The sequence below is a fragment of the Anopheles cruzii genome, chromosome 3, assembly GCF_943734635.1.
Source record: "Anopheles cruzii chromosome 3, idAnoCruzAS_RS32_06, whole genome shotgun sequence".
In the NCBI taxonomy this organism is placed as follows: Eukaryota; Metazoa; Arthropoda; class Insecta; order Diptera; family Culicidae; genus Anopheles; species Anopheles cruzii.
Genome location: NC_069145.1, coordinates 6055207 through 6073323, shown reverse-complemented (window position 1 = coordinate 6073323; position 18117 = coordinate 6055207). Strand labels below are relative to the sequence as shown.

Here is an 18117-nt window from a genome sequence, read left to right as displayed (position 1 = left end):
GTAGCGTCCGTAGTGCATGCAAACACGCCGGGTCTTCTCTCAGAACTGCCCAGAGAGAGAGAGAGGTAACATCCTCAAGAATGGCTACCACGGGGAAGTGGACCTCAGTGAGTCTCTTGGCGGAACTCGGAGGGCAAAAATTGGAAATTCGACGCGACGCGTCCGTCGAAAGTTGGTTGTGGTCTACCGGAAGTCCATAAAAATTCATTCGATCAAGTATTTTCACCACGAACCGACGGGTAACCGACGACCGGACTGTGGACCTGTGACGCTACCCACCTGCGGCGCTCATTTTAATTGGAAACTACATTTTTCCGGGGAATCTACCACCACAAAAACCGAAAACGACCGACCCCGGAGTGCATTAGCGCGCTGGCCACTGTTGAGCCCATCTTCAACGCACTCCCGATGGTGCTTCCTGATAGCCTCGTGTTCCATTGTTTTTTTTTAGGTGGCCATCACAGTTGCCTAAGAAACGCTCTCGGTTCGATTGAATGCTGACGGACGCCATTCGTGCAAAAGAAAGAGAAAGATGACGCCCTCGTCGGGTCCGCCCGTTGCCTCTCTAGTGGCGACCGAACGTTCAACTAATTTTGAGGTTAAAAAACCGGAAACACATCGCCAGCAGGGCCGACGGTACGGGCGAAGCGAGCAGAAACCGGACGGCGGACGAGACGGCCGTCAGCAGCGGTCCTTCGCCGGAGTGTTCGTGGTTGTTGTGCTTGTTGTTGTTGTTGGTGGAAGTGGAACTGCCACCTCCGCCGCCGCCGCCACCGGCGCTCCCGCTACTTCCGCCGGTCCCGGTCCAATGGCCAGTCCACGAGCGTGGTCTCCCTCGCCAAACGCTCGAGCGGGCCGAGTTGGACGCTTCGAGGTTCTCGCGTGTTACCTGCTCCAGGCAGCGGCCGATCGAGTAGACGTCGATCGCACTCATCGGCAGCCCGTTTACCTCGAGCGGCGAGATGCAGAAGTTCTTGGACAGGAAGTCACCGGCCGGTGCGGACCCGTGCGCCACGTACGTCCCGTTCGCCAGCGGGCTCTCGAGCAGCGTGTGGATGCTGCAACCGCACGGGAAGTAGTTGCTATTTACATGCAGCGTCTCGATGCCCTCGAGTACGATGGCCCCCGGTTCCGGGGTCTCGAGCAGGTGGTTGCCCTGTATCCGCAGCACCCGGATGCGATTGGCCGCCGTCACGTTCAGCTCCTGGATGGCGTCGATCTTGTTGTTCAGTATGTTGAGCACCTCGACGTGGACCAGCCCCTCGAACGCGGCCGGTCGGATCACGCCCAGGTCCGACTCCTGCAGCGATAGGACCTTCACGTGGGTAAGCCCGCGGAACGTGTACGGCACCAGTGACGCCAGGTCCATGAAGGACAGCTTCATCAGGCCGACGATCTCGAGCCCGAAGAACGCGTCCGGTTCGATCGACCGGATGCCGGACGGCAGGATCAGCTTGTCGACGTTGCTGAGGCTCGAGAACGCGTTCGTCTCGATCGTCATGGTCGGGTTGTCGACCAGGTTGATCAGCCGGATGTTGACGGCCCCGGCGAACGCGTAGCCCTCGATGCGCAGGATCTTGTTGTGGGCCAGCAGGATCTGCGACACGTTCTGGAGGCCGGCGAACGCGAACGAAGCGACCGTCGCCAGCGGCGTGTGCTGGATCGAGAGGTCCCGCAACCGGGGCAGCCCCCGGAATGCGAACGGTTTGATGGTTGTGATGTTGTTGCCATCGAGCGACAACTTCCGTAGCGCCCGGAGGCCTCCGAACGCGTCGCTCTTCACGATCGGGAAGTAGTTCTTCGTCAGCGACAGCTGCTCCACCGTCACCGGGATGGCTTTCAGTGGGATTTCGCGCAGTGCGCCCGTGTTGCACATGACCTGCGAATGGAAGCGCCAAGAAAGGAAGGAACCAGTCAATCAGTGTTGCAGTTGACATCTGATTAAAACCCGTGCCGCTCGTTAGCGATCTGTCAAACGGCGATGGCGGGCGGATGGTTATGAATTTTTATGCAAAAATATGAATAATGCATGTGCATTGTGCCCCGTCACATACACTCAAACGTGTCAAAGGCGGCCGGAAGTGTTTTGCTGCCTCACGCTGCCTACTACGAGCTGTCTCTGTCGGCTGCAGGCGAATCTTGCTCCTGTATCGCCAGCCGCCATCTTGGATCCCGCTGCCGAATGCGTCGATAATGATGCGATAAATTCGCGAAACCAGTGCCGGAAGCTAATGGTACGGCTAAATCAAGGATGAATCCGAAAGTCCCCCCCCAAACTCGCGAGCATCGGATTTGAACCCTCTCAGGCGAGTTGTAATCTACGGGCCAACTACTCGCAGCTAACCCATTAACCTTTTTTCGGGTGCAATTTGGGTAAGGCGAATAGACAAAAATCACAGGGCAGATCCTCCGAGGATCAACTAAGTTCAAAAAACAGGAAACGCCAGGTAAGCTTCAGAGGATCCCACAATTTTACACCCAAACGCGGTATGGGAGGATTTGCAATGGAATATTTTCGTTGCCACCATCCGGAAACCATAAATCGATTACCGACCTTCCAGTCCAAGAAAGGCCAACGGTCGAGTCTCGCTCGGGTTGGTCGGAACCCGGTCGCCAGGTTTGGTTATCCCGACCTCCCCATGGAGCTCATCCAGTTTTTATTTGCGCCCCGTCATGATTTTCTAAGCGGCCACAGCGGCCTTCGGCGAGTCCTTTCTTCCTAGAGCTTCGCGACCTGGGCTCGATTCGGGGCGACTCGCCCCTCTTGAAAGTGGGCTTCATCGCCCCGGTGTGAGGATGGAGCAATTTCAGCAGATGATATTTTCGCCCCACTTGGCAGCGTGTGTGTGTGAGTGTGTGTGTGTGTGTGTGTGTGTGTGTAATATTTTTTCCCTCCACGGCCTCGGACAGGTGTATCGTTATTACAGCCTGAATAATGAATGAGCCGAGGCTAAATCGGATAGCCCCTTTTTATCGCCTTTCGCAATGAAAGTCGGGTACGGACGGACGGACGGACGGACGGAAGAGGATCCTTTCGGTCCGGGTTGACCCGGTCCACGAACCTTTCGACCTCGAATTACCTATGGAGGAGCGATACGACCCCGTCACCGTCGTCAGCATCATCATCAGTAGGGCCATCAACAGGATGTGTGTTTTATTTTTCCACACACCCAGCCAGGCTCGCTGAGGTACGCTGAGACCGCCGTGTGGACCGACTGAAGGTCCCACTTGTGTGCCTGCCTGGGGCGGCCATCCGTTTACCGCTCTTTCGGCGAAAGGGGCCCTTTGCCAACACACGTCGACACATTTTTCATCCCCAAGTTTAAGGTTAGCATCTTTCTGGGGGGGCAGGTCGAGGCTTCACCGGCCGAGGCCGCAGGTACGGACCGAGGCCGAGAATGACCAACTATGATTAGGTGAGCGAATCAACATTTCAAATTATGACATTTGTGAGATGAGACACCGCCCGGTCCCCGTTTACGGGGACTTGGGCTTTTCGGTTCTTTGTCCGGTGGAGCGGACCCCGTGTCACCCTCCGAGGGTTCCGCGTGGCGAGCTTCTTCACCTGCCACAAAACTATAGAGCCCCCCGGCGCACTGCTCGTCTGGGAGTTAAAGCTGTTCCCAAGGTTTGGGTGGCCTTGGGAGCTTGTCGCAAAAAGGATTCGGGTTTTAATCTCATCTCGGTCTGGCGGCACCATGAAGTATTTATAATCCATTTCTCTCGTTGGCGTTTTCTTGGGATGCCCGACCGTCGCCGAAGTCCGTTCCATCTGAGGCGGACGGATGGATGGCTCTTGACTTTGCCTCTGACGGAACTGGTGGGTTTCGGTTTGTGTGCGGCCCAATTTCACCCTTAAAAGGGGGCGAAGATAGTTTTCGGAAGGTCTCGGGCACGGGCACATGATTACACAAGTTGCCAATGCCGATGGCGGACGGCGATGCGGGGGGGTTTTGCAGTTGGTAGCAGGTTTAATTTGTCTTTGATTAATTCAATCCCCTCCGGCACCGAAGGTGGCGCACCTTCACCGTGTCGGGCGGGCGTTTCGGTCTTCTGTCGGTAGGCGGCTGGAAGGCAAGAACCTTCACAAGCGGTAACCATGGGCGGAGAGACACAACTTAACGCATCGGCGCAGCATTGGGGCTTTGGAGATGATTGTGTAAAACTCTTCTCGAGTGGCAATAAATATTAATTACTTTCGATTTGTGGTGCACTTGATAAGGGATGTTAATCTCAGCCATGCCGGGCTCTCAGATGCCGGGCACTCGTTTAAACTAAAGGTTCTTGCTTTAACTAAAGAAAGAACTCATCACCAGTTGGACAGACAAACTATGACAGACATGAGATGTTATTTGCGAAGGTTCACTGCATTTTCACATCATTTATTTTCCACTTCTAAGCTTCTATAACATCGAACCCATTTGAAGTATGGTAAAAATGGCTATGAACGTAAACCGCCGACAAGGAACATCAACACTTCGAGGAAATACTGACAAAGGTTACCTGAGATATCAAATGCCCAAATGGAGAAGGCACGCAGGCGCGTGCCACAAACTTACCTGTGTTTGCGATAAGCAGATACACTCCAGTGGACAGCACTGGACCAACAGAGTCGTGTTGTAGCAGAATCGCCATAGTGTCGCCAGGAGGACCACCGCACGCCAGTTGGCATTCATCTCCTTGGCCACTGTCCGGGGGCTTCCTTCACCGTCGAAGCAGAGTCTCTCCGTCTCTCCGTGTCCGATGGCTGATGGCTAATGGCGATGGTGGACGATCCTCGCCGGTTTTCTATTCCGCTACTGCTTCTTCCGGAACTACCCCAGGTAAGGTGGCTCTAGGGTGTGGGCTAGGGATGTGGATCTGCCGGAAAAGGAACCAAAACAATTAATGTAATCTGAAACGGTCGCAAAACGGTTCGCAATGGAGACGCATGGTGGTTCACGATTTTTTCGCCGCAATTAATAAAATCAATTAAACGGTCCGGCACGCGCCAGAATCCGGCACGGCCTCACCGAGTCCGGCCGGCACAATCGTTTGGCCGATGGTGTTTGGGCGGACGGATGGGCTCACGATGGCCATGAATTACCGCCTCACCTCACCTTGCCGGCCAGCGCCGCCATCAATTTCCTTTTACTGCTCCGAACAATCAACAGTAAATCAAGCCGCCAAGTGAATCGCGGTTAGCGCCGTGCCTCGTGTCTTCATTGTTTCCCTCCGGCAGCGGGCCTCGGATTATCGGGACGGTCGAGGAGGCGGCAGCCGGATTCTTATCGTGCATAATTGAAACGGCATAGGCATACTTTCGCGTGATTAATGGTGCCGCCGCCGTCGTTGGCGACAAACTTCCTTTTGACGCGCCGCGCGGAATGCGTTGCCGTTCGGTATGGCGCGGCGGAGCTTTCGAAAGTGAAGGCGTTGCAGAAAGCCTACGCCACTGAATAAGCTCCGTGGTCAGCAGTGGCGGTGATGGTGGTGCAAAAATCGGGAAACCAGCAAGCACGTGCCAGATTTATAGTTTGGTTCACTAGATACAAAATGATGATTATTGTGGTGCCGGGGACTGGCCGCCCTTCCCATAAATCATTCCTTTCGCGGGCCGTGGATCTTTCGGAGCGGCGGCTCATTGGCGTGGGGAGGTACTTTGGAACGAAGTTGTAAATTCCACTCTGAGTGGCCGAGTTCACCAAAATACCTTCAACGGGAGGCAGCGAGATTGCATACCTTCTGGCGTTTTTCAAAAACATCTAAGCAAACGCTTCAAACTGCTGAGCTATGCAATGCGCCTAAAAATATGCAACCACGAACAATTGGCCTCTGCCTGGCATCTTATCATCTTAAGCAATTTCCACCCTTTTTGCTGTTCTTTCCCTTTAATGGTGTGAATGTTCTCATGCGATAATATTTTAAACAACTGTTGACTGTTGACCTGCAATGTTATTGCGAACAAGGCCATCTAAAGTCCGGTTCTCCATTAAAGTAGTTGTGTCTTTAAGTGCGCGCCGGATCTTGTACGACGGAGAACTACTCTCGTGAGGCCCTCTGCCGTACAAGCTACCGTTTAGTGAGCGCGCGCGTGGCAATGTTGCACAGAGGGCACCGAAATGAGCAACGGTCGTGTTCTGCATATGACCTCACCGAGCGGTGGTGGTTGGCAACAGCTAATAAAATTGGTACAAAATGTGCATCTCAAGTACACACAGCATGGCAGCATGGCACGGCAGTACGGCAGCGAATGGCCCAACGGAGGCCACCCTGGCCGAGGCGCTGCCCATTATTATCGTGGTGTGATAGAACGCGCCGAGCGATACCGCAAAACATGCTCCAGAAAGCAGTTCTACCTGAGGGCAGGCAACAATAGCGCCGGGGGGATTAGTAACAACAGCTATCCGGCGAGGCAGCCCTTGGCCGACTCCAAAGCAATTTGCCGGTAGGGACGAGTTTCCAGTTCGCCCTTCGAGTCGGCGCTCGGACACACACTTCAGTACGGTTCGGTAGATTAGCATCACAATCATCATCATCATCATCTGCCGCGCCCCGGCTAGGGCGGAGGGATGCCAGGCGGCCACGACCAACGGCAGTGGCAGTGTTGCTGGAAGGAATTTATTCACTATTTACTTGAGTGCAGCAACAGCAGTCGCGCATGCAGTTGCGTTTGCCGGTCCGAACGGTTGGTCGACGCAGATGCACCTTCTTCTTAAGCTACACCGGTTGGCCCTAAACTCTCCTCGCCGGCCTCCCCGGGGGTCTTTCTCGTTTTTGTCTGACTTTTATTTCACGACTGTCTGTGTGTGTTGCCGTTGCTCTCCGCGGCCGCTTTCTTAACAGCTGCTACTGCGGCCGGGTCCGGCGGTGAGTTATTTGCGGTCCAGCATCGGGTGTTCTGCAGCACCGAACGGATGGCGCACCGGGGCAAAAACTGTCCGACACACACACACACCCAGCATCGCCCGGGCTGAGGCAGGACGCGCAGTAAACTGGGCAAAAGTTTCGCTTTTAAATTTACCGACCGTTTCGTGTCCGACACCACCGGCGGCGTCCGGTGGTTCCGGTGGTCGGTTTTGTTGTTACCTGTCCGGTGGCTAAACTATGACTTTCTTTCTTGTGCTGCGGGTGCATCATCGTCCGGCCGCCTCCTTCTGCAGCCAGTTGGCCTCGGGCTCCGTGTGAGCAGATAAACAGATTACAACCGTTTTGGTGTCGTTTTTCTGGGGGAGCGAGCGCGCGTATTTCTAATGAGTTTCCCTGCATGCACTGGACGCAAAACGGTGCAGCAGCTTATTTGTGTCGGTTCCAACATTCACCCGACGGCGTAATCTGCTGGCGAGTGTGAAATCTTGTGACACTTTTCGTTTGGGGATTAAAAGTTTCGGGGACGATTCGAACTAATTACGGAGCAATAGAGTCCGTCCCAACTTTCCCGGCGCTTCTGTGGCACACATTATGTGGCTGCATCGTTGTCACTCCGGTGCTCTCGGCGTGTTCGGAAAACATTGTTGATCAAGTGAATTTAAAAGCCGGCTGCCAAGTTGCCAGGGCACCCCCCCGGGGGATGGGATGTTTAGCTGGCGCAGTGTGGTGTCTACTCGCTCGGAAGCAGACGGGTAGTGGGTTGGCAGTAGTTTTGGTCCTTTGCTCCCCACCACACACACAGACACATAGTTTCGATTGAAATTGTCACGCAAAGCCGGCTCGTTGCACCCGGTATTCGGTCAAATTCACTGGGAATGTTTTACGAGTTTATGGAACTCTGGATAGTTTACGGAAAGTTTTCAATTTAAGATCGAGACAATAAATTTTTATGTTTTCGGTGACCTAATAGGGAAAGGGATCAGGAGAACGTATCGTGAAACGTGGCCCTATTCGGAGGTCGAAGGCTCGTGTGATGCAGATTGTCTACATTTAGGGGCGAAATTGGAAACTGAATTCAGATCCGTTTATTACATCGAGTTTTGGGTGCCTTCGAGTGCGATTCTACTAAACGCCAGAAGGTATGCAATCACTCGATCATTGCTACATTCTCTTTTTACTTTTGAGGTGGATTTTCAAAAGCTTATTCCATTGCACTGATCATATCACATAAATGTAGGAAAAGTTAGTTCCACGTTTCGCTGACGCAGATTATCTTATCAGCCATCAAATAAGATTAGAAACAAAATTAGCACCAAACTGCTGTGCTCTCTGATGGGGTGCCCCATAAAAAAGTACGCCACAGCCGCAGCAGCTCCAAAGTTCCTTTCGCCAATCGCTCGGTGGTTTCTTCATAAAAATAACATTTTCTTATTACCGAGTGGGCGGCCGAGCGTTGGCGTGTGACGCGTTTTACGCCCGACCATAAATCATTTAAGCGCGCCCGCCCAGCATCCGCATGCGGGAAACAATTTAGAGACACCTCCCGACCGACCGGCGGACGGTGCAGTTACACTGATGTAGTACTAAACGGGCCGGGCGTCACCTAATTCCCAACATGCTGGTGTAAGGTGTCGCCCTCTCTCTCTCTCTCTCTTGCTCGCTCGCTCGTTCGCTCGCTCGCTCATTTATTTTCATCGTCAGCCAGGTGAGATGGGGCCTCGGCGGGCTTGGCGCGTGAAAGTGATGAGAGTTACTTAATATTCGTTCGCCGCAGTGATGCGCGCATTTCGGTGGCTTAGCGGCACCGGAAGTCGGAACGCACTGACACGAAGGACTAAAGTAATGCCGGAGCCGGAGATGCGTTGGGTGTGCGCATCATAAATTCGCGTGAATTCTCCTCGCGCCGGTTGCAGCGCCAGCACTAAATTAATATTCTCTTTCGTAATGTAAAGTCATTCCACTTATTTATGGTTCCTCGAGGAAAAGGGAACAAAAAACACGACTACCCTTGGGTTAGGGCGGCCCGTCTTTTGGGATGTCTTAGAAAATCACATCCGCACACCTCTCGGCGTTAGTCATAATGCGCGTCGCTTCGTGGCAGGCAGCGCGTGGCAGGCACTACCGCCACCTCTTCTACTACGAAGCCAGACAAGAAGCCAGTCAAAAGGCGAAAGTTTTCCACCCGAAGTGACACCGCCGGCCGGAGTGCTGTTGTGCCCGATTGAATTCCCCGAGTGGCTGCGTACGGCTCGCGACGTTACGCGCACAGAATACCGCTCTCCAGCATTCTCCCGGTCCCCGACGGAAACGGATGCGTCATTCCCAGAGCCTCACCGAGAGCCGACGACCCGTCGGCGATGTGAAAGATTGCGGCATTAACTTGCGATTTTAGCACGCGACTCCCGCACTGACGGCGAAAGGCGGCGAATGGCGGTGACACCCCGGTGTCGCTACAGTGCTTCCCGGACGAAGCGCCACTTCGTGGCGCGATGGCGTATAGGAAACGGAGCTGAGTGCATCTGTCTGTTTGGCGCAGACAGCATTTGGTGCGATGCGAATGTAAATAAAGGCAGTCAGTGGCCTATTTTGTGTTGTTCGGCAGCCAGCTCGAGTTGTCCAACGCTTAGCTCAAGCTAATTGTAGGAGGATTTGTAGGAGACTCCAAATTGTATGTTGGGGAAAATGAAATCCATTATTTTTTGCGTGAATTTCAAACTTTATTTAATCACCGTTTCCGATGTTTCCGATGCACCGTTTTGTTGCATAATTTGTTGCCATTTTAAAGATAGCTTCATAATGCCGTGTAACCTTGCTTTGTCCTGACGGAGCACAATATCTCTTTTGTTGGCCAATTGACTAGCCGTTTCTGGTAGATCGCTTGCTTCAAACGGTCCTGTTGTTGAGAGTAGAAATCTAAATTTAGTGTTTAGCCACATGGAAGCAACTCATAATAAATTATTCTTTTCAAGTCCCACCATTTATCCAGTAGAAATTTCCTGGCCGTGAGCCATTGCTCATCCCCAGTACCCATATGTTTAAGAAATGGGTCGATTTCATTCCGTTTGGCCAAAATTGCGCAGATGCAAATACGATCCATCACGTTTTTTGTGTTAATTGGTGTGTCACCCAAACATCGAGCTTCGTTTGTGAATCCTGCTTGTGAAGTAACTGAATCGGGTCGAGGAAACCAAAATTGCAGTCATCTTTCCGAAAAATAATACATTTCTTTTTCCTCAACCTAATATTTTCAGAACATGATTGTATAACCTTCTTATCGTTCATGTACATGTCTACTGGCATCGAAGCAGGCTGCGATTCAAGGTTCACCAGCTCAGCTTTTAATGTATTGCCACGGCTACGTGAATTCCAACGGACACTTGGTACAACGCTCCGTCTCGTATGTAGTTCGAGCGATTGTAGTAGGCGTCTTTGTTTCTGCCCGGGCAAACCTCCTTCCGTTGCCGTTGCTATGAAGAGGCAACATGTGAAGAGGAAGATGCAAGCAACGCTTACTGTAATGCATGCCAAAGCCGATCAAAGGACTAATGTGATATGGGGATTGGCCGTGTCACATGTAGACGTATATTCTTCGGATACCAATTTGTACCTTAGCATGATGAAGATTCCCAAGCTGGCTTATGTGGTTTGAATATCTTGTTCTTTTTCGTTACATGTTGTTTGACCAGCCTGTCTTATAACGTCATTTTATACTGTTTATGATGATTTTTTAATTGTTCTACTTAATTTGTCTTTTTCACGAAACCGCGAGGCACTCACGCCTTGTCGCTGTCGCACATAAAACCGTGCGGCACTGTCGGGAGCCACGCGGGCGACGAGTTCGCTCCTCGTTCGTTCGTGCAGCGAACCGGCGGTCTTCCGCCCTCCCACGAGATGGGACTTTCCACGAGAGCGGCCGTGTCCCTCCGGTGATTCCGATGATTATGTTGATGGTAGTTTAGGCGCAGTGACATCTTCGCACTGCTCATGTTTCGCCGGCCCACGAAAAACCCATTTCATTTCCGTCGGCCCCGCTGAGAGTCTTTTTCGTCTCTTCCGCTCCTGGTCCACCCTTCTCGCCGCGGAAGAGTGGTGCCGAAACCGAGCGCCACTCACGGAACACGGAATGTAGAGTAGATAATGGGAAAATGATGTGATAATTAGTTGAATAAATTTGCCCGAACAGATACAGGACACCGTCGGACTGCAAATGAGGGCGGTTTTTTTCCTGGCGGGAGGGCCGGCCAGCTCGTAACGGCGTAACGAGCACGCTTATCCCGCAACGGCTGCCCTGCCACGCCGTTTTCCCCGCTTCATGTGGCGTGTGGGCCAGTAATTCTCGGTGGCCGGCGAAAGCGAGCGCGCTGGGCAAGAAAAGCAAACAGTAAATTGGTGCCGGTGGCTTTCGGCCGTATGCTGTGCGCTTGTTTGTAATGTGATGGGATTTTCGTGGAACGCAGTGGTCAATCGGAAAGAGAGTTTCCTGTAAGTTAGCTCGCACTCCCCCCGTCTTTTTAACACTGTTCCGCTGAAACCCAGATCTGGCTGGACGATCACAGCCGGGCGAGAATCAAACCAATCAAATCAAACTAATGGCGGCGGATTGAGTAACTAAGTTTGGGTGGGCGCTCATTATCTTCACTATTGAAAGCAGCCAGAAACTTACCACTAAACGGTGTAATTGACCTGTTTCGTTGGATGCTCACGAAACCGCTCACGGAGCGCACGCACCGAGCTGGGTGCGGTGTTTTTGGCAACACTGGGCTCCATATTCCGGTGCGTTCTCTTTCAACTCGATTCTCGGATCTGCAAAGGGGGGGGAAAAACGTAAACATTGGGTCAGTGAGCGAAAGGCTACTACAGTAATATTAACTCAATTATTATGCTTAATCCTCAAAGCGGGCTGGTCCTCAACCAGGTCGGGCAGGATTAAGTACTTAGAAAAATGTACGTTCGGTGCAAACAACTATCCGTTGAAAGTTCATCGATCGGTCTGAAATTTTCGCCGAATGTTGCTCTCGCTTCCAGGAAGGACACTTTTCCGGCTGTTCAACGGCTTATTTGCATATCTACATGCTTACGAGAGTACGAGGAGACGGCCCACCAATTGGGCCTTGGGGACGCGTAGTTTGCAGCCCCTGGGTTTCAATAATGGCTGTCAATGTTCATTTTATATGCGGTATATTTCGTTGCAAATCAAGCGTAATCAATTTTTAAAGTTGAACGTTTAACAACAAGACGTCGGAAAGGCACTGAATTGTAAACAATGCCCTGTCTGTTGCAGGGTAAAGCTATAAATGTATTAGGAAAGGACGTGTACCATGCATTCAGTTTGACCATAAATTTAATGTAACAGCTGCAGCTGTTTATGATCGTTATGAAATTATTGCATTCTTCGTCGCCAGCTATTGTGGCCTGCCAATTTATTGTAACCTCCTATAATGAAGCGAGGTAGAAAAAGAAGTGAGTCAATAATTACACGGTTGAAAGACACACTTTAAACTTGGAAGCAATTCAATTGCGGGAGATTACGTGCCGGTGAGTGGATCAGGGTTAAATAAGCCGGCTCACCGGTTTGTCATAATCTATTTTCTGTTCACTTTCCACCTCAATCGTTCCGATGCAAACGGCAAAACACCTGATTTTTATTGCCGACTCACCGACGTGCTCGATCCCACCACGTACCGTTTATCATACACTCTCGGTGTAGTGTGGCCGTGAGCCGTTCGTCTTTAAGGAATCGACAACACGAGCAAACTGATTTCTAATCGAAAGCCATACATATTCCAGATAGGCCCTTTAACGTCGTAAGTTTGCAGCGGCCGTCACCAACCGGAGTCGGGGCCGAATGAATTTATTGCTCACCAGATGCCTGTGGAACTGCTTCCCCATTAAAGTGATTCGAGTTTAATGAGCAGAGCTCACCGGGTGGGGGGCCATCCTGTAGATTAGTGTGTGCGGTCTGGTGGGCAGCTTAGCCAGTGCACTGGTCCGGACTGCCGAAGACTGCCGTCGTTTGGATTTACTACTACACCCTACGATGACCACTGCAATTATTATGGCTCAATCGGGAATGTCTTGAATTAAATTTAATATTCATATCGCTCCCGGATGGCCCGTGCTCTGCGGCCGGCCAGTGTGCGGGTTTTTACTGCCAGTTCCCAGCGAGTCCGGGGCAATGCAGATATTTAGCTGTACGAGCCACCACTGTCTTGCGGATTAGGATTTAAGATGTCGCTGCGTTTGCGTTACACGGCCGAGTTCTTCGTCGGCTTAGGCTCCGACGATGCAATAATCCGGTTTGATTGCTTTTGGAAATTTGCATCGATTTCGAGAAGAGACATTGCATGGCAGCCGTATTTTTTTGTGGATTCCCCAGCTGCCTTGCGGACTGTCCGGCGGACTCATTGCGACATCGTCCTCGGTCCCGGTTCATGTACCATCGGCCTCGGTCCCCGGATAAGATGACAATAATTTGCTCGACTGTCTTATAATTACATTAGTCTCGCAGCCGTTGCGAGCGTAGAATTCCTAAGTAACCGGAACTCGGTCCGGTCCGTCCCAGAGGGCCGACCAGGGCGGAAACCACGGGGAAGGCATTGTTGCAGGGCAGACACTCTCTGTGACAGCCAATCGAAACTTCGATACTTTTGCCAACAAGCACTGGAAGAGCCCCCAAACAGGCAACCCGTTCTCGCTCTTTCTATCCAAGAGTTGACCGGAAATGAGTCCAGCGACCCAACAGAGGATCCTAGAGATAGACACCACCAACATCGGCAGCAGCAGCACCAGACTGCAGCAAATAACACCTGACAGGACACAAACCAGATTGTTTTTACCCGAGGTCTCTGGCCCCCGGGCGTCTCCCGGTCGGCCCGCTGTCCTCCAAAGTGCTGCTGCTGCTGCTGCTGACTCGGCAGAAACGGACGAAACCGCAGTCGAAATCGTGATTTGTATTTTAAACTAGCAATTTTCCGCTTCCGCTCCGGTCGCACCGGGGTTGGCGTGTGACACTGTGTGTCTGTGTGCTGGTCGGATGGCGATTTTCCAACCTCATCATTTCAGGCCCCGGGCCCGGGCCAGACCGGAAGCAGTGGCGAGCAACACGTACCTTCACATACGGCACGTATCCGGGCGCTCCGCTCCTGGAGATCGCTCGGCCCGGAAGTTGGCAAACGGTGGAATGCCCTGTTTTTGTCGGCCGGGGCCGGGTAAATGGTGGGACAATGCAGTCACACACCGGTTCCCAGGAAGAAGTGCCAGGGCGAGAGAGTGTCCGAAACGGGTAGCTGGTAGGTGACAATTTAAGACGAGTTTATACATCCCCAACGACGACGGGGACGTGTGATGGGTTTTCGACACACTCTCGTTCTGTTACTGTTGCCCCTACCGAGGCCGACCCGCCCGGGGAGAGAGAGAGAGAAAGTTGTGGCAGGCGCGAAGAGGAAGTTGTTTCGACCGGCCGGATGCGTTCCCCGGGGCTCGGAGATCGAATTTGCCGGGCCCCGGTCGGTGGGTTTTTGCCCGACCGACGTTTTGCGATTATTTTAGCAGACTCCGAGGAGGACTTACTCCGCTTAGCGCGCCCGGTCGGTAGGTTTCCGCACCGCTGAACCGTTGAGTTCATTTCCCCGGGTTGCAGTGACATGCATCGGACCGTGGCGGAAGGATTGTCGTGCGCTTCTATTTTCTTGTTTCGTTCACGCTTTTCTGTTTGTTTTCCACTGGAACCAAGCTTCATCATTTTGATCCGTGTGCCGACGGACGGATTTTGCCGCTAAAGAGTTATACGGACACGTTTTAATGTTTATCTTCAATCCGAGGGCTACTGATATTTATGTCGGAGCATCATTCAAAAGCATCGCAACGACGCCATTGGTGCTCCGGCGAAGTGGCTGCTTCGATTACCTGTTGAATAGTCTGTGCTCGAGAAGACGAGCAACTATCAATGCGGGATGTATCCTGATCGGACGTTCACTACCCCATAATGTGCATGAAGCTCACTCTTTCTCACTCGCACACTGTCTCATTCTCACCAAAGCACTCATGGAAAACGATTCGCAACTCAGCGGGTGGTGAATTGTGGCTTTGCCTTGTGTGACTAAAATTAGGGAGGATGTCTAGTCAAAAGACGTGTATGATAAGAAGAACTACTAAAAAATATGTTGAAAAATTAAAATTTGTCAATAATAGACTAATGTTCACAAAAATGTGGTTTATTCTAACAAAACTCGTCGCATACAAACTCGGTCTCGGTTCGACGGTTAGAACTACTCTCTTTTGGCGATCGCATCTCTACCTATGTAAAAGTGTTTTAAAACTTTTTTAAAAGACCTTAACAATAATAATAATAATACAATAACAATAATTAACCTGACAAAATCATTTTCATCGTCTCTGCGGTTGCCCATTTTATTACTATTGACAGAGTTTCGCAAACTCCAAAAGAAAGGTAGCGTTAGACACTGCAAGTTCCAGACTGGAGGATGCATCGAAACTTCCCAACTAACTTCCGTCACTTTGTTCCTTCTCAAAAAATATAGCGTAGTCTGGCTTTACGATGATGAAACCCAACTTTCTGTTTCTGTTGTGTTCTGTTCTGTTCTGTTGTAAAACTCTGGTTCAGGTACACTAATTAAAGTAAAATGTAGCCCAAATTGTCACCTTTCAAACAAGTGTCTGTTTAACAGAATCAGACTATCATTAACGACCTACTCAACACCATCAGCAAAGCTGATGACACTCACTTACTTTGCACTCTCAACTCATTTAAACTGTTCGTTAATCTTCGACCACCCAGCCTTTTAATAACTGTTGCTTTAACGAGCATTGTCATTATGGATGCACACAAAAAAAAAACGCGGAAAAGGATGAATGTGTTGTTCCGTCGTTCCAAAGTTTCAGCCTCAATTTTCCGTCCTATTCATCAAACTGCCGGCGGTTCGCAGGAATGGCGGCTCCTGCCCAAAATGGGGAACCATTAATCAAATTCCTGGTGAGCATTTTTCAAACTCGGCACCCTTTCAAACGTCACTGGAGGGCACCCTTTGTCTTCGATTGGTGTCGAAACAAATTGCAATCACTGCACGGGGGGCCCTTCTTTAAGGCGGTACCCACCAAGGCAGGACGCAAATTCAACGGCACACCGCAACCTGTCGCCAGAGAGGCGCTCGGAACCGCGGGCCAGGTTAGGCCAGGAATTTAAAAGCTGAATTTGGCCGCGAATAAAGGGAAAAGTTTTTGCACGTCGCACATACTTTTTTACTTCTTTACCTGCCACGGCTTCGTGCACGGCAGGAAGGGTTAAAGCCAGAGTAATGAAGCCCAAAGTTTACCCAATTCAGCGATGCGCTAAAATTGAGCTCCAGAGACCCAAAGAGAGGGAGAAGCAGCGAGCGGAAGTGTTTAATGTCTGGGGGCCATCGGTAAAAACTTCCCGAAAACGAAAAAATGAAAACAAGAGACACAAAACAGAGCAGCAGCAGCAAGAAAAAAGGAAGCAACAAGGAGACGTTCGAGACAAAACATAAAAGTAAAGGAAGAAAAAGGTGAACCCCGTCACAAATAAAAACGGAAAGACAATCAACAAAACCGGCCACTCGGTGGGAAGGTATAAGGAAGGGCGACCTGAGAGACGGGTGGCCAACCCGCGCACAGCAGAGGAATCATTAAAGCAAACCGTACCAAGTATAGCTACACCCAATTTATTACTTAATTCCCCCTAATGAGCTACCTTCTTGTTTACTGTCTCCCGTTTTTTTCGCTTCGCTGGAAAATCATCTCCCATTCGGCCATTTTGTTCCTCCCGTTCCCCCTTCGGGATCGTTTTGATGTTGGTCGCTCCCAATTCGGTGCCTTTATTCGGTTGTGAATTCTTTCGGAGGGTACCCTGTCTTTAAGCCTTGTTTCGCGAACATGAATAGGTGCAAGAATCTACTTTTAATTTGTTTCGCATTAAAGTCGCTTTTTAATTTTTTTCACTTTCTATAAACAACTTTTTGCCTTATTTTTGTTTTCGTTTGTTCAGTTCTCTTAGTTCAGTTTGTATCATTTTTCCACACTTTTGGTTCATTTTCACAGCTGTGTCGTCTCTTTCAAATTTTATTGTTTATTATTAATTGGAACTCATGAATTAGAAGAAATTAGCTGCCCCATGGCTGCTTATTCTTTTTTGTGTGTGTTTCGTTCATTAAACACACCGGACTGGAGGATAGAAATAATTGCGAAGAAAACAGGGCCACTCCGTCGGACAGACCATGATCCTTACGGACCCTCGGTAGTATCCGACCGAGGGGAGAGTTTAGCTGATTAAATTATCTTTCTTCGCCCTTTTCGAGGGTTTCTCTGCCGGTTTCGTTAATACTTCCCCAAAAAATCAGCCTTGGGTCGCGGGTCGCGTATTGGAGTCGCCCGAAGTGCCTGTCCTGTCACAGCTCTCTTTAAAACCATACTCGGTCCTTTTTTCCGCGGCTCGCTGTAGCCCTTTGCGGAGTTTGGCAGCTCTTCCAGGAGGATCTTTGGTCGTAAATTAAAATTTGGCCGTCACCGGGGCGTAATTTTGATTGCGTAAGATTTTATCACTCTATTATAACGCCAATTACGACGTGTCGGGAGCTTCCGGGAAGTTCCGCCGGTGGCGTTGGATTTTATGGCGTGAAGCTCGTCGCCGCGAAAAGTGATTCAGTGATAAAAACGCGTGTGGTGGCGCAAAAATACGCAAGTAGGCAGCCTCAGTATGGACGCTGATACTGAGGATACGCGCGGCTATGACATGGATGAGGTTTTGTGGTGGCCCAGCACGGTGGGCTGCATTTGCGTTCGTTTGCGTTCCCCGTGGCTCCGCAGCCGTTTCCTACAAACCGAGCGCTATCGGGTGCGCTTTGATGTGCGATCCGTGTTCATTGATTTCTCGCCTCCGGCGCGATTCGCTCCCGGTGCTCTGCCGGAGGCAGGAACATTACCGACATGGTATATGGAATTAATTTAGTCCCCCAGTTGCTAGCGGTGAGTTATGCTAATGATTGGCGGTTTGATCGGAACCACCGATAAGGAAGATAAAAGGGCAAGCAATAACAGATGCCAAGTGCCAGCGTGCATACAATTAGCGTGTTGATGGTTGAACGAGCGAATTGAGCGAGCAAAGTGTGTCTTAGTTTTTTAGGGATTATTGTAGAGTCGGCATAAGCATCGAATCAGTCGCCGTGTGTTTAATTTTTAGTTCTAAAAATAGCAACACTTAATGAGGAAATTAAAACTGCCATACCAAATGCT

The 18117-nt window shown here is 50.8% G+C and overlaps 1 protein-coding gene across 1 annotated transcript; it reads right to left on the bottom strand.

The window, feature by feature from the left end:
- Positions 1 to 583: 583 nt before the first annotated feature.
- Positions 584 to 4676, bottom strand: LOC128274095 (phospholipase A2 inhibitor beta). Its single transcript, XM_053012181.1, has 2 exons — positions 4560 to 4676; positions 584 to 1879 (listed from the first exon to the last, which is right to left on the bottom strand). Exons 1-2 carry the CDS (start codon positions 4674 to 4676, stop codon positions 584 to 586), a joined length of 1413 nt encoding a protein of 470 aa, XP_052868141.1.
- Positions 4677 to 18117: the final 13441 nt, after the last annotated feature.

Bases quoted from the DNA above. Each gene is read 5' to 3' on its own strand.
- LOC128274095 (XM_053012181.1), bottom strand. From the start codon at position 4,676: ATGAATGCCAACTGGCGTGCGGTGGTCCTCCTGGCGACACTATGGCGA. The intron at 1,880-4,559 runs GTAAGTTTGTGG...TTCCATTCGCAG, and splicing joins TCTGCTTATCGCAAACACAG to GTCATGTGCAACACGGGCGC.